Source organism: Mauremys reevesii, linkage group 25 (assembly GCF_016161935.1).
Source record: "Mauremys reevesii isolate NIE-2019 linkage group 25, ASM1616193v1, whole genome shotgun sequence".
In the NCBI taxonomy this organism is placed as follows: Eukaryota; Metazoa; Chordata; order Testudines; family Geoemydidae; genus Mauremys; species Mauremys reevesii.
The window spans coordinates 4,091,595-4,108,491 of record NC_052647.1 but is presented as its reverse complement, the minus strand read 5'-3'; the positions used below and the strand labels follow the sequence as shown (position 1 = coordinate 4,108,491).

Sequence of the window (16,897 nt, the reverse complement as noted above, 5' to 3'; positions counted from 1 at the left end):
TGGTTTGAGGGTTTGCTATCAGGTTCTGCCTGTCCTGGAAACCTAGGGCCCAATTCTAAAGCCTCTTTATGCCAATCTGGCAGTGGAAAGGGGCTTTTAAGTTGGCAGAAATGGTCCTGTGATTAGCCCTCCAGTGCAGGAGTCCTTCCTGGCTTCTGTAGAACTGGCATCAAATCTCTACGTTAGCCCTTCTCCCAGCCCCTGGCATGGGAGTTGTGAGTGGTGGCGTGGAGGTGCTGCTGAGGGCATGGCTGAAGGATACTGCTTCATGGCTACTGTCTGCTGCCCAAGCCCGAGAAGGATCCTTGAAAACACACTAGTTTACACCAGCTGAGGACCTGGCCTGTAATAGATTTTCAGCTCCAGCACTGTCACTTCACCACTAAATGCTCTTCTACTGTTTTTTTTATTTAAGAAAATTTGTTTTCAAACTGTGCTGTCCCCGCAACACTATGAAATTCTCTGATGTCATCTTTCCATAAGAAACTTCTCCAAACTGAGAGCGATGACTGTGTCAGCCCCCTTCTGTTCACCAGTATTTATTTATATTATCTGGGCACATACAGTCCCACGATGCTTGGTGCTGTACATACACACAGTCAGAGACAATCCCTGTCCCAAAGAGCTTACAAGCTAAGTAGATAAGATGGCCACAAGGTGGGAGAACAGAAGGATTATTACCCCTTTTAGACAGAGGGGGAACTGGGGATCAGGTGACTTGGCTAAAGTCACATAGGGAGCCTGTAGCAGAATCAGGAACTAAAGTCAGTTCTGCTGTGTTAGGATGGTTTTTTGGTTAAGATGTCGGACTTTTGCCATATCTTTCCTATCTCCTCAGCACCATTCAGATATTCAGCTGGTGAAAATTAGCTTTGTTGTTCTAAAGAGATGTTGCCTAATTGTCCCTGTAGATTCAGGTGCGTGGAAGGGTGTCAGGCAGTGCAGCCATCGTGCTCACTTTGGAAGAGCTGCAGAAAAAGTGGCTGTGAACTTGCAAAGAGGATGTGTGCTCATTAATTATATGAGTTGAATTTATTATTATTTATTATTATTATTATTAGGTTACTGGGTTTTTTTCAGTGTTGGAAATGTTGTGCTGTTTTATGGGTTATATGACTGAATGACATAATCCCTCTCTCCCCAATGTCCGTCCCTAAGTCCAGTCATTTTTTCAAGTGTTTGTCACACAACATGGTGGTGTCTACCCCTGCCCTGTGCTTCAGGGGGACACAGGGTCCAGAATGGCCTGAACGGTTAGCGGGGGGCCTGGCGCCGGCAGCAGCAAGTAACCCGGCCCCAGCCTGCTCTGCTCCACCCCACTGGCTCGCGGCATTGCTCAAGGGAGGGGACTTGGGGGAAGGGTGGAGTAGGGGTGGGGTGGGAAGAGGTGGGGCAGAGACAGTGTTCCAGGAAGGTGAAGGCTCCCTGCAGGCTGTTGACGATGGTGAATAAATACACCATGGCCGTGGCTGCTGGGCCGATTTGGAGGAGACCAAGGCTCCATGTGCAGCCCAGAATGAAGAGCTGGGTGATGGCTTTAAAGGTCAGTAACCTGGGTAAAGGCAGATGGAGAGATCCCGTTACAATAACCCTATGGAGAGAGCGATTGGGTCAGGAGGATCTGGGCAGGGTGGGGTGGAGCTACCGGCCCCTGCTTTCCTGTGTGGGACAGGGTTACTCTCAATGCAAACACACTGGGAATTCGTTCCCATGGATCCTAGATATCCTGTTCCCCTCCTCAGGGCCAGCTCCAGCGTTTTTGCCGCCCCAAGCAGCAAAAAAAAAAAAAAAAAAAGCCTCGATCGCGATGGGCGACACTTCGCTGGCAGCTCTACCACTGCTTCATTCTTCAGCAGCAATTCGGCGGCAGGTCCTTCACTCCGAGAGGGAGTGAGAGGCCCGCTGCCAAAGAGCCAGGCATGCCGCCCCTCTCTGTTGGCCGCCCCAAGCACCTGCTTGTTGCGCTGGTGCCTGGAGCCGGCCCTGCCCCTCCTGGAATTCCTCACTCCCTCAGCAGGCCAAGGACCTTCCAAACCAGGGCTCTGATCCTCCAGGATTGCTTTGTTTCCTTCTCAACTGTGCTTTTTGAGAGTGGACACGTGCGCTGAGGGAGGAGAGTCTGTTTCTCAAGATCCACAGGGTCGGGGCAAAGAACGTCACATTTATCTGTGGAAACTGCGGGAAATATTTCCTGTAAAACGTTTCATCCAGAGCCAATGACTCCAGCAGAGGCAGAGAATGATTCCAGGGGACCGATCTGAACGCTGCAGAACCGGGGACCCTCATCCCCTCTCCTGTAATATGCTCTGGCAGCTCTCGATCATTCCCTGTGCATGGAGCTGATGGCACAGCCCCGGCTGAGATGGATCAATGGGATCACAGAGGCCAGATTCTGCTCAGAGTTAAAAATGAAGTGACTCCAGCCTCCAGTGGGGTCAGTTTACACCAGTGTAACTGAGAGCAGGATCTGAGTCAGAGTTTCCAGTACCCCGTCTCTAGGCTCTTCCCTGCCACTTTTAGGCTGTAACTAATCTCCCCAGCCCTGGGACCTGGGGAAGAAACTGCATGGACCTTGTCATCTTCACTCCATCCAGTGTAAATCCTTTCCCTCACCAAACACTGCATGGTGCAACCCTTCCCTTCCTCATTGCTTGGGTCAATAACTGGACTAGACCAAACACTTGCTGTCCTCAAGGTGAGCTCCCACTGGTTTCTGTGGCAGCTGTTCCCGAGTAAAGGCTGTCGGCCTGCGGATACAGCAAAGGGACTAATCCCAGGACTAGCCAAAGCAGATGAGTCATGTGGGACTGTGTTTTATGGGCCATGTTCTCGTCCTGGCTGCTCTGAAATCAGTGGGGTCACAGAGGTGAGAAGATAATGGGGCCCTGTGGTTCTGTGTGGTACCCACCAGGATTATGGCACAGACTGGACCCAGGAAGCTCCAATGATAGCCTCTCTCCAGGCCGAGCCAGCAGCTACAGGCAGGGAGGAAGAAAAAGCACATTATCTCAGTGCAGTGACATTAATATGAATATATGACCCCTTTTCAGCCTGTCAGGGCCCCCCCACTCTGAACTCTGGGGTACAGATGTGAGGACCTGCGTGAGAGACCCCCTAAGCTTATATTGTATTTGCTTAGGTTAAAAACTTCCCCAAGGCACAAATCCCTTTCCTTGTCCTTGGACGGTATTGCTGCCACCACCAAGTGATTTACACAAAAATGTGGGGAAGGGTCACTTGGAGCCCTATCCCCCCAAACTCCTTCACCCCCTTTCCTGGGGAGGCTTGAGAATAATATTGGTTAGCAATGGGAGCACAGACCAGACCCTTTTCTTCAGGACACTGAAAATCAGTCAGGTTCTTAAAAGCGAAACTTTATTTACAAAGAAAAGTAAAAGAATCACACCTGCAAAATTAGGATGGAAGGTAACTTTACAGGGTAAATAAAAAGATTTAAAACACAGAGGATTCCCCTCTGGCTCAGCTTCACAGTTACAAAAACAGGAATAAAACTACCTCTGTAGCATAGGAAAATTCACACGCTAAAGCAAAAGATAACCTAATGCATTTCCTTGCTTTACTTACAATTTCTGTAATTTTAGATGGATTATTCCAGGTATATTTTCAGGAGATGTTGTAACTTCTCTCTCCATCCAGAGAGGGAAAAAACAGAGCCAAAAAAACCTCCTCCCCCTGCCCCCCAGATTTGAAAGTATCTTTTTTCCTCATTGTTCCTTCAGGTCAGGTGCCAACTAGGTTATTTGACCTATTTAACCCCTTACAGGTAAAGCGATTCAATACAGCTGCCAAGGAGGGATTTTATGCTAGCCTTCTCTCTATATCTGTGACACAGACACTGGAGCAGAGACGGGGATTGTGTCCTGAAACAAAAAATAGATTACACATCAATGTTCAGGGCCAGGTCTCTCCCCCAGCCCCACCTGCCACCCCTGCGTGCCTCCCCAAAGAGTCCCTGGCCCCCACTTGCTGCCCCCATGCACCTCCCTGGGGCAGAGCATCCCTGTCTCTCCCCTGCATCTCCACGCTGCCTCCCTGCATCAACTGCCACCACAGGGTCCTAGTGCCCCCATTCACTACTGCCAGGGCAGACTGACCCTGAGCCTGCCCTTCCCCCTCAGACCCTTTCATTTTCCAGAGGGACTCTCCACCAGCACAGCCGCCACCCCCCCCCCCCGCCGCCTGCAGTCACTGCTCCTGCACCATGGTGGATGAGGGGCAGCCCCACCCCCAGTGAGGCTACAGTGGGGGGGGGAGCAGTAGGGGGGGGAGGCACATATTCAAGGGAGGGAGGGCTAGCTCAGTGGTTTGCGCATTGGCCTGCTAAACCCAGAGTTGTGAGTTCAATCCTTGAGGGGGCCACTTAGCAATCTGGGGCAAAAATTGGTGCTGCTAGTGAAGGCAGGGGGCTGGACTCAATGACCTTTCAAGGTCCCTTCCAGTTCTAGGAGATTGGTATATCTCCAATTATTACCTTTTTTTACCTTGGGGAGGCGAGGGGACTTCCTGTACCTGAGAGGGGCCCTAGAAGCATGTGCAGTGACAGTGGTGCGAGGTAAGTGTGGTGCAGGGGGGATCCTCCCCCAGAGTTCGCTGCTGCCTTCAGGGAGAGGGCTGGGGGGAATCCTCCTCTCTGGCCCTTGCCCTGGGGCAGCCTGTCTGCACCCCAAACTCCTCACCCCCAGCCCTGTCCCACCCAGAGCCCGCACTCCTGGCCAGAGCCCTCACCCCCTACACCCCAACCTTCTGCCTCAGCCCTGAGCCTCTCCCTCACTCCAAACCCCTCATCCCCAGCCCCATCCCACCCCAGAGCCCTCACCCCCTGCACCCAACCCTCTGCCCTAGTCCTGAGTCCCTCCCACATCACCAGACCCACTCCAGAGCCCTCACATTTTGACATTATTTTTAAAAATATACAGTAACTCCTCGCTTAACGTTGTAGTTATGTTCCTGAAAAATGCTACTTTAAGTGAAACGATGTTAAGCGAATCCAATTTCCCCATAAGAATTAATGTAAATAGGGGGGTTAGGTTCCAGGAATTGTTTTTCTTTCTTTCTTTCTTTCTTTCTTTCTTTCTTTTTTTTTTTTGCCAGACATATTTTATATAGAGAGGATGTATAAGGATGATGTAGTTGGGGATTGGTCCTGCTTTGAGCAGGGGGTTGGACTAGAAGAGCTCCTGAGGTCCCCTCCAACCCTGATATTCTATGATTCTATGAAAATATAACCCCCACAAAAATTGTTGTTATTGAATCAGGATTGTTTCCTGGGACTGAAACCTTGTCAGTCCACATGGACCAGGCCCAGTGAGCAGTCAGCACTTCTAGGAATATCCTTTAGGTCCTTTACTCTCATTGAGTAAGGATCCGGGAGCTTCGGGTTTTGCCACCAGTTTGTACATGACGCTCTCAGGGGCTTCAGAACCCATCATCATGTTGCTGCTTTTCTTTCCAGGAATGAGGAAAAGGGCAGAACGTGGAGGAAAAGGGCAGATTCTTGTGTCTGACACACCTCCCTGCTCCAGCCCAGCACCAGACACTGACGCCTTTGCATGGAAGATGAAATTGCTGCTTTATTGAAAACAGCTGATAGCTGCTACTTGTTGGCTTATCTGTGTGCGAGGTGGGAGCCGGGGAAGATCGAGGACTCTGTCTCTGCTGAGCATGATGAGCCCTCTTAGAACCCCATCAGCAGCTGGACTAGTCCACATTTCTGACAGGACGTGCATGTGAGGGAACAGACAATTCCCTGGAGTGTTAGTAGCAGGCACAGATGGAGCATGTTCACCACCATCTCTGGCTAATATGTCAGACGTGTTAGTCATGTAAAAGGGGAGATGTTTTGTTGGAGGCAGGAGGACACTTTTATCCAGAGGTCGGTTAAAGCAGGATGCACAGCTCCTGAGCTTGGAGGAAATCCATGAACCCATTAAGTTTGAATCTGATGAGGACGTCTGGTGAGGAGGCAGAACCTGGATCCACCATGGGGATGAGGCATGGCGCCAGGAGCATGTTTGCAATTGGGGAACCTTTTGCCCCTCACATGGATTGGCTCAGAGTCTTGGTTAGTCTTAATGCACATGCTCCACACCCAGAATTCATGGGGTGTCTGTGTGTATTTTAATGTCATGCACTGCATACCTCTTCCACATATGGGGCAGCTGTGGCAGAGCCAAGAACAGACTGCAGATCTGCCATCTCACTCCATGGCCATAGCTACATGAACATCCTGCAGCTCAAGCAGGGAGCTGAGTCCTACTTTAATCAACACTTCATTGTATGGCTACACCTCAACCCAGCCCATATTACCGCTAAGGGCCAATGTGCAGTGAAAGAAGTGCATGTTAAATCTATTTTTAGAAAAACTTGTACTGAATTAGGCCCTGAGCACACCTCCTTTTTGGAAGTTCAAGGTCACTTTTTCTGCAGCTCTTCCAAAGCGAGCAAGACTGCTGCGCTGTCTGATACCCTTCCACGCACCTGAATCTACAGGGACCATTAGGCAACATCTCCTTAGAACGACAAAGCTGATTTTCACCAGCTGAGTATCTGAATGGTACTGAGGAGATAGGAGAGAGATGGTGAAAGTATTAACCAAAAAACCATCCTAAGGCAGTAGAACTGAAGTTAGTTCCTGATTCTGCTACAGGCTCCCTATGTGACTTTAGCCAAGTCACCTGATCCCCAGTTCCCCCTATGTCTAACAGCGGTAATAATCCTTCTGTTCTCCCACCTTGTGGCCATCTTGTCTACTTAGCTTGTAAGTTCTTTGGGACAGGGATTGTTTCTATGTGTATGTACAGCACCAAGCATAGTGGGACTGTACGTACCCAGATAATATAAATAAATACTAGCAAACAGAAGGGGGCTGACACAGTCATCGCTCTCAGTTTGGAGAAGTTTCTTATGGAAAGATGACATCAGCGAATTTCATAGTGTTGTGGAGAAAGGACAGTTTGAAAACAAATTTTCTTAAAATAACCCCCAAAACAGTAGAAGAGCATTTAGTGGTGCAGTGACAGTGCTGGAGCTGAAAATTGAGTACAGGCCAGGTCCTTGGCTGGTGTAAACTAGTGCGTTTTCAAGGATCCTTCTGGGGCTTGGGAAGCAGACAATAGCCATGAAGCAGTGTGCTTCAGCCATGCCCTCAGCAGCACCTCCACCCCACCACTCACAACCCCCATGCCAGGGGCTGGGAGCAGGGCTAATGTAGAGATTTGATGCCAGTTCTACAGCAGCCAGGAAGGACTCCTGCACTGGAGGACTAATCACAGGGCCATTTCTGCCCACTTTAAAGCCCCTTTACACTGCCAGAGTGGCATAAAGAGGCTTTAGAATTGGCCCTAGGTTTCCAGGACAGGCAGAACGTGATAGTAACCCCTCAAACCAAAGAAGCAACCAAGGTCCTTAAGCAGGTTATTTTATTCTTTGCACATTACAGTGAAACAGCAGAGCTAGCTCACACATAGCAAATGAGGGTTCTGCAAATCACCATACACCCCCCCCCGCCCCGCGCATGGTGTGCTTTCCCTAAGAAATAACTGCTCTCTGACCTGGGATCTGGCCCTTTAAATCTGGGAGAGACACCCGGCTACAACACTAGGGTGTCCTTTGAATTCAGTAGGAGTTGTGGATTTGGATCAGAGAAAGGATTAGGTCCAATCCCACTTCCCCTTCCAGGTTTTGTAAGTAGTTGTTGAAGAATGGCAACTGAAGCACCTGCCCCACTGGCACAGCAAATCCGGCTGCATGATAAACATCGGTGGTTGGAGAGGTGATTGTTTCACAGAGATGAAGTGGAGGGCTCTCCCCAACTCACAGCCAGCAAAACAAATATACATTGAGTGCCAATCCCATGGGATAACTCCAGTCAATTTTAATGGGATCAGGACTGGGTCCTCATTCAGGAATAGTGCAGAGTCTGCAAAATGCAGCCAGCTTCCACTGAAGTGACATCACGTGCAGGAAAATAACTAAACAAGAGTAGACAAAGCCCACTCCCTTCCCCCACCAACTCACAGGTAATATAGGCTGCTCCAAATAAACCAGAAATGTCCACTTCCAGACAAAGGTTGTGGCATCTCGTGTTGGGACTGGAGCAGGGAGGTTTTTCCATATATAAGTCTTCACTTTTCCCTCCAGGCAAAGCTTCTGGATCCTTTCCCAGGAGAGGTAATGGAACCAGAGGAAATTCCATCGAGTGTTAACTCTCCGATCTGCACTGACAAGATTTCCACCCCAGTTTTGGTTTGCAGACTTCCCCGATTGGGTAATTACCTGAATTTTTGTCAAAGCCAACACCTTCCCAGCCCATGCCACAGCAAGTGATGCATGGAAATTGCAAAGCAGCAAAGGGAAGGGAACGTGGAGGTGTGCAAGAAAGGAGGAGTTCTGTGCTGGGTTCTAGGAGACCTGGGATTCCCCCTTGATTTGGATGAAATTGAATCTCACTAAGACTCCCAATGCCATTCTCAGATGGATTAAAACAAGCATGTGTCACTCAGGGGACAAGGCACCTCAGGAGCTACAACAGACCCAGATGGATGCAACTTTTGGAGCTGGTATTGGAACAGAATAGAGGATCTCTTACCATCTTGGTGCTGCTAGTGACAGTGGACACGGACAGAGTAAAATTTTGAGTCGTGGGGCTGGGTTTTCTTGTGCCTTTAATCCATCTCCTGTACTCCTCTCTCACCTGGAGAATAAGGGACATGATCACTACATCATGTAACTAACACCCTCAGGCCAGGCCACTGCTAGGCCCATGAAGTCACTGAGTGGCTGATTATCTGCCATAGGCATTACCTGGCGATTGAGGAGACAGTGCACCAGGAAGATGAAGGCTCCCTGCAGGCTGTTGACAATGGTGAATAAATACGCCATGACCATTTTTGCTGAGCCGACTTGGAAGAGACCAAGACTCCACGTGCAGCTCAGAATGAAGAGTTGGGCGATAGCTTTAAAAGTCAGTAGCCTGGATAAAGGCAGATGGAGAGATCCCGTTATAACGACCCTATGGTGAGTGACTGAGTCAGGGGCTCTGGGCCGTGTGGGGCGAAACAGCTGGCACCCGCTTTACTGTGTCTTAGGGTTACTGTTAAGACGAACACAATGGCAACTTACGCCTATGAATCTGAAATACAATATTGTGCCCAACCATCTTACCCCCGACACATACACCTTCCCCTCCTACAGGTGGCTCTTCCAAAGCAAATGGTTCAACCTCATTACAGTTTTGTTCTTAATCCCTTCACATTTTGTTTTCAATCCCTTCACATGAGGCCCTGGCAATGTGACAATCAAGTGGGAACAGGATATTGGGCTCTTGGGACCCCATCTATCTTGTTCCATAAATAGACAGAGGGGTTGCTAAATAGCAACAGTGAGCCACACTTGCCTTCCTCCTCAATGGATGGCACTTTACCTTGACAGTATCCACAGCCCCAGGGGAAAGAGATGAGTTTCCTCCCTAAGTAGCACATGGCCCAGCTCTGAATATCAGCACAGACTTTCTGCTTACACAGCACTAGGCACATGCAGTAAGTAACACCATGGCTTTCTGTAGCCTCAACTTTCTGATCTGCTTCCAAAATCTTTTTCCTCTCTCATGTCACCATCCAGCACTCCCAGCTGGTGGCTCTGATCTTGTTCATCTCTAACAAACAGATTTCATAATGACTTCAGCGGGCTTTGGAACAGACTGCAACTGTCATCTCAATATCCATCCAGGGACCAACATGATGCACATGGCAGAAAAGTTTGTCCCATGATGATCCTTTACTGCCATAGACCTCTCATCTCTCCTAACCTGACCTTTCAATTGCCACCCTGGCTGTTCTGTGTCTAATTTAAGATCTGATACAGCATACCCCTATTCATGCAAATTGTCCTTATTTTGGCAGATGGTCCCATGGACAACTTTAGGACTCATAAGGGATTCCTGATGCGAGTTAGGGTTTAGCAGCTCCTAGGACAGTGAGACTGTTACTCTCTCATCAAGCCGAAGGTCGCCAAGATAACTTGGAAACCCTACAGTGGCATGTGCTCAGCTGTATGGTAGCAGCAATCTGTGCAGAATGCCACAGGAATTCCCATACAGGAGGCTCACTGGACCCTTCTAGTAGATGTAGTGCTGTCCTACCTGGTGTCTTTGAGAGTGGACACATCTTCATTAAGGGAGGAGAGTTTGTCTCTCAGGATCCAGAGGGTTACAAGAAAAAATGTTAAATTTATCTGTGGAAACAGCATGAAATATTCCTTGTAAAACATGCCAGCCAAGGCCAGTCTCTCTGGCTGAGGCACGGAACAATCCAATGGGATCAGATGGCTGCACATCAGTGACTGCTCGTCCAGTGGGTCATACACCATTTCCTGCCAGATCCTGGTCCCAGGTCCTGCAGGGAACTGTTGGCATAGGCAGGGCTGCAATGCATCACATGTGATCATACAGCCAGAGGGCCACATTCTGCTCTTATCTGAATCTGGAGGGACTCCACTGATTCCAGTGGGGTCTGCAGTTATTCCAGATTTCGAGCCGTGTGATTTGGCCCAAAGCTTCTAGATCCTGTCTCTAGAGTGTTCCCTTCAATTCTGAGGCTGAAATTAATTCTTAACCTGCTGCCTGAGATGGGGAGGAATCTGCAAGGACATTTGCTACTTTTATCTCTTGCAACACATGTACCCTTCCATCCTCAAACTCCCCACGCTACAGCCACCTTCCGTTCCCCCATCACTTGGGTTAGTTACCAGTCAGGTTGGACAAGGCAAGGGACAAAACTCTCCTCATTCCGGCAGAGGTTCCACTTGCTTCCATGGCAGCATTGCATGAGTAATGACATATTATAATTAATCATATTATGGTAGCACCTAGAGGCTCCATTAAGACTGCACTGGGTTCTGTACACACACCTAGAAAGGGGCAGCCCCTGTCCTGGAGCATTTGTTCGCAATATAACTAGGCAAGACCACAGGCGCCAGCTTCCTCCAGGACCCAGGGTGCTCAACCCCCAGCTCTGCCCCAGGCCCCACCCCCACCCGAGCCTTTGTCCCAAGCCCCCACCTCCCTTCTTCCCACCTCCCCTTGGCTGAAAACCCCACTGCTGCGCCAAGCTCCCGACTCTTCCCACTCCCACCCCACCGCTTCCAACCTAATTCCGCCCCCTCTCCCACAGGGCCTCCTGCACAGCTGATTGCGGCAGGCGGGGTGGAGGAAGTTGTTGATCGGTGGGGCTGCTGGGATGGGGACATGGGGCATGTGGTGGGGAGGTGGCTGCCAATGGGTGCTGAGCATCCACTAATTTTTTGGTGCCTATGGGCAAGACAGACAAAGGGTGGGAGGAGAAACAGAGGTACAGTGAGGAAGCTTCTTCCCAAGTTAACACAGCAGGCCAATGGCAGAGTCAGGTCTACTGACTCACAACCTAGTGCCCGACCCATTCGCCTGACTGACTCCATAGAATGTAGGCTGTTGTGTTAGGGGAAATCCTGAACTGGCCAAGAGGGTGGATGAAATGGGATCTTATAGGACTCTTTCATCTTAAATTCTCTGGGAGATATTCTTCTTTTGGCTCCACTGGAGTCCACGGGGTTGCAGAGGTGAGAGGAGAATGGGCCTGTGGTTCTGTGAGGAACCCACCAGGATTATGGCACAGACTGGACCCAGAAAGCTCCAATGAAATCTTCTCTCCAGGCTGAGCCAGCAGCTACAGGGAGGGAGGAAGAAGAAGGTGACTTTAATGGGATTACTGCCCTTTTTCAGCCCTGGGGGCAGAGAGGGTGTCACAGGGTAGCTGGCTCTCAAAAGCGAGATGGATCTCAGCCTGCCTGTGACATGGCCGACTATATTGTGAGTAGCAGGCTAACGGCCCTTCCCATCTACCTCAGCATCTCCTGCTTTCTACCACCACTTCCTCTTCCACCTCCTCAAATGACCCTTTCTGGTGGATGGGCGCAGTATTGATGGAGGGCCAGACATGCAGTGGATGGACATTGGCCCAGCTGCACTGAAGGAAGTGGAGCTGCCCTGATTTACACCAGCTGAGGATGTCGCCTGGGGTGTCTAGAAGACGCCTGTTTTAGTGGAGTCGCTCACTTTAGAGAGGGGATCCTAAGGGATTTGCACACAGTAAGAAGGTGCATTTGTTCCCTACCCACCAGCACCACAAACCCAGCCTGGGAGCTGGGAGTCAAGCTGGGATCTTTCTGGCTTGTTCTTCTGCATCATCAGTAGGGTGAGGAGTGTAGATGGCTGACAGGGGGCAACTCAACTGCAGCTCTCGGGGCTGCTTCGTGTCCCTGGGGATGGGAAGGGTCCCAGGGGGACATTCAGCTCCCAGGCAGGGCGAGCCAGGAAATCTAGGTTCAAGTCAGACCTGGGGTGAGCCAGACAACCGCATGGAAGCCACATCCCAGCTCCCCTTCGGGATGGGCGCTGCACGTACTGTGTGGGAGTTCCGTAGCCATCAGGATTCACCCCTGCAGAAATAGCCACCACCAAGGCTGGGAATCCGTAGCTGAACGTGTACATGAATCTCTTCTTGAACCGGCTGGCGCTGGTGTAATTCACGACCTGCAGGTTCCTGACGGTGAGGAAGAGGTGCAGCCCCTCCAGGAACATCCAGCTGAAGCAGGCCAGGAAGAGGTAGTGCAGGAGGCCAGCAATGACAGCACACACCACCTGAGGACAGGACAAGAGAGAGCTCTGGGACACTGCTTCCGGGAAGGGGAATTTGGAGATGGGGGGACTTTGGGGATGATCACATAGGGCACATCTCTCTAGTTATGACACTCTCCCCGAGACAATACCTTCTTCAGTCTATGGGGGCTTTTCTAAGGGCAAGCTGGCTGGCCCTTTCAATCATTCAGAGTCCAGCCTGGTCCTGATCTCCACTCAGAAAAGATGGTTTCTGGGGGTTGTAGTTCCCAAATAAATGGTTGAAATTGTCGAATACTGTGAGGAATCCTAGGAAAGGGAGCAGGGATATAAAGAAATTCCCGGTCCTCATAATAGGGAGAGACCTGGAGGGTGTAAGTTCTCTTCTCTATATCTGCTTCATGGTATAGGTGTCTTGCATCTGCCCATCAATCTGGGGGAAGAGAGGACAGACAGGGGACTGTGACTCTGGAAATCAGGGTTCCTTTGTCTGACTGATGAAGGAAGGAGCCCACAAGGAAAAGGGAAGGACTGGTTTCACCCATAGAGATTTCTTTTGGAGGGGAGTAAATAATTATTTCTGCAGGACTAAAGAACATGAAATAAATATTACCATCCAGCTGAGGATATACAAAGGTGCTGGGGTGAGGGGAGCTGTAGAAATGCTGACAGAGGATCTGGACACAGCTCAATTTTAAATCAAGAATAAAAGTGGATAACAGACCTGAATGCCGGTGTGCTTCACTGCAGTGAGGAAGAGCAGGTTGGCCACGAAGAGGCAGAGGCAGAGCTGCAGGTGGAGGGAGGTGCTGACGTTCCAGATGGAGCGGCACAGGAGGAAGGTGAGGATGGCGAGGAGGAGGCACAGCAGGAGAGGGTCAGTCCCACGTAGGTGATGATGGTCAGTGGGGCACTCTCCTGTAACACAACAAAGGGAGAATCACCAGTGAATCCTGTGAAGCTATATGGGAAATAGAGGGAAGTAAGGACACCCCGGAGAATTACAGACAATTCAGTTTAGCTTCCGTACCCAGAAAGATAATGGAGCAAATAATTAACCCATCAATTTGCAAACACCCACATGATAATAATGTGATAAATAATAGACAGCATGAATTTGTCAAGAACCAATCGTGTCAAACTAACCTGATAGCTTTCTTTGACAGGGTAACAAGCCTTATGGATCGGGGGAGGAGGGGAGAGGTAGATGTGGTATATCTTGACTATAGTAAGGCTTTTGATACTGGAAGGAGGTGGTGGAATCTCCATCCTGAGAGGTTTTTAAGGATGAAAAAGTCCTGGCTGTTGGTGTTGGTCTCACTTTGAGCAGGGGATTGGACTAGATGACCGCCTGAGATCTCTTCCAACCCTAATATTCTATGATTCTATGACTGTCTCATAAATAATAAGGTGAGTGCATAACTGGTTGGAAAATCATTCCCGGACAGTAATCAGTGGTTCAAAGTCATGCTGGAAGGGAATAACGAGTGGGGTCCCACAGGGATTGATTCTGGGTCCAGTTCTGTTTAATATCTTCATTCATTATTTAGATAATGGCATAGAGAGTACACTTATAAAGTTTTTGGACGATACCAAGCGGGGAGGGGTTGCAAGTGCTTTGGAAGATAGGATTAAAATTCAAAAATGGAGAAATTGCTTGAAGTAAATAGGATGAAAGTCAATAAAGACAAATGCAAAGTACTCCACTTAGGAAGAAACAATCAGTTGCACACTTACAAAATGGGAAATGACTGCCTAGGAAGGAGTACTGCAGAAAGGGATCTGTGGGTCATAGTGAATCCAGGGTCATCCTTAGGGCGCCCTATGCAGTATTATTAAACTGGCGCCCCTATGCCTGATGGTAGCCCGGACTCACAGCCCGTGGGGGGTAGGAGGGAGGGAGGAGGTAGCAAAGGATACCGAGATGCCCAGCCCACCTCACGGTGGCAGAGAGTCACAATTCCTCGCAGAGACCCCTGTACCCTCTCCCTCACGCAGAATGTGCGGCACTGGCACATTCGTCTCTCTGAATATGGCCCCTGCTTGATGAGACTGCAGCGTGCACTGGGTGTGCAGGAGCTGACCCCCACTTACCTGCTGTCATGGGCGGTGCGTGAAGCTGCCCTTTGGGGAGCCTAGCTCCCCAGCCCACCTCTTCTGCCTGTGGCCCTGCCCATACTCCACCTCGGCTCTGCCCAGGCTCCGCCCCCACTCTGTTCAGGCACCTCCCCTCCCCACTGTCTCCCTCCTTTCTTCCCTCCCCCTCCCTGCTCACCCCCTTCCAGCCAAATCCCTGAACTCAAATGAAGCAAATGACATTAGAAAGAAATTGCAGAAGAGTAGGGGGGTGTTCAAAAGAAAATGGAGCATGTTTTCCACTGCATGCCAGATGGTGAAGACAGGATATGCAGAAGGTACCTAATTAAAAGCACTAAATTTAGGAATAAAAAATGTCAGTCTCAGGTATTTTGATATACCCTGAACTGTGTCAGAGATTTATTTGCAAAAACTTTATAGTAAGGGCATCAGCTGTCCTGCTGACTACAACATTAAATATTATGGAATATGTGATGCAGCTCTTCTCAGGGCCGCCCAGAGAGGGGGGAGGGCAGAGGGCAATTTTCCCCAAGCCCCACAGGGGCCCCACGAGAATTTTCGGGGCCCCTGGGCGGGGTCCTTCAGTCGCTCCGGGGCCGGAAAACTCTTGCGGGCCGGGCCCAGGAGTTTCTTCCGCTCCTGGTCTTTGCCGGCGGGGCGGAAGGACCCCCCGCCGGCGAATTACCGCTGAAGCGGGACCTGCCGCCGAAGTCCAACTCGGTCTTCAGCGGTAATTCAGCAGCGGGGGGCCCTTTCGTTCTGGGATCCGCCGCCAAAGTGCCCTGAAGACCCATGGCGGGGGCCCCCCGACACCGAATTACCGCTGAAGACCGAGCTGAACTTCGGCGGTGGGTCCCGGTTCGGCAGTAATTCGGCAGCGGGGGGTCCCCGCCGTGGGTCTTCGGGGCACTTGGGCGGCGGGTCCCGGAACGGAAGGGTCCCCCGCTGCCAAAGACCCCAGGCCCACGGAATCCTCTGGGCGGCCCTGCTCTTCTTTGTTTTACATTTTCTTAATCAGTATTTCTAAGCTGATTTTATATTTTAAATATACTCTTAAGCTTTCATAAAGTAACCCTGCAGTAAAGTAATTACTGCATATTTAACTCACTGAAACAAAGACATTATTTTAAATGAATCAGTCACAGAGGTTTAGTGTGTTCATAACAATGTTCATTGCTTTTAGAAAAAGGGAACACTAATTTACTTTGTGTGATCTCCATAACAACAGACATGTTTATGAAATTTCATCAACTTTAAAAAATAAGTTTCCAAAGATTTTAGGCATAACAAAGGATTTTATATCTTACTAAGGTACTGATTTTGCTGGAGGGTCCCTTAAAACTAGTTCATCAAATAGTCAGAAGTAAAGAAAGAGAAACTCCTTTGTCTGAAAGGAAAGGAGTGTTGTCCCTTTAAGGGCTAGCCTCTCTTCAACGGGGGGGGGGGGGGAGGGAAAAATGGATGGACAGAAAGGACAGGAAGCAAGTTTTTTGTATTATAGTAATTCAAATTAAAATGTGTATTGTAGATAAGAGTGGTCTTTTGAAGGATTTATTTAAAAAACTCTATGTCTGTAGATCCAAGCATTTAAAGCTGAAGATGAATACTCAGATTGTGGATCTAAAAACCTATGCAAGGATTTTTTAGAGATGTGATTTTATAATCTTCAGCAATCTGCTAAGGAAATATTTTTAAAGCAAATTTTAAACTAAGGTCCTGTAGACTAACACGTTCTGAGTAAATATTACCGTCATGCACAACTGTTTGTCAGTAAATTCAGAAACTGACAGTATATACCTGGGGGTTGGCAAATGCCCGTTAAATGGCTTCATTACCACTTGAATGGCTCTTTGAATGGCTGGAGGCTTTTTTACTTTTAAGTTACTAGATCCAGGGGCGGCTCTAGGTATTTTGCCACCCCAAGCATGGCAGCAGGTTGCCTTGGGCGGCTTGCCGGCGGGAGGTCTCCGGGCCCGTGGATTCGCGGCACGCCTGTGGGAGGTCTGCGAAGCCGCCGCAGGACCAGCAGACCCTCCGCAGGCGTGCCGCCGAAGGCAACCTGCCTGCTGCCCTCGCGGCAACCTGGCAGAGCGCCCCCCCGGCTTGCCGCCCCAGGCACGCGCTTGGTGT

At 49.8% G+C, this 16,897-nt stretch overlaps 1 protein-coding gene across 1 annotated transcript in view; it reads right to left on the bottom strand.

The window, feature by feature from the left end:
* Nucleotides 1-3,774: 3,774 nt before the first annotated feature.
* LOC120390798 (adhesion G protein-coupled receptor E3-like) overlaps nt 3,775-16,897 on the bottom strand; it is a 67,350-nt gene continuing 54,227 nt past the window's right edge. The window contains exon 14 of the mRNA XM_039513669.1: nt 3,775-3,881. Within this exon, the coding sequence (XP_039369603.1) occupies nt 3,837-3,881 (45 nt within the window). The 3' untranslated portion in view covers nt 3,775-3,836. The remainder of the gene's footprint in view (nt 3,882-16,897) is intronic.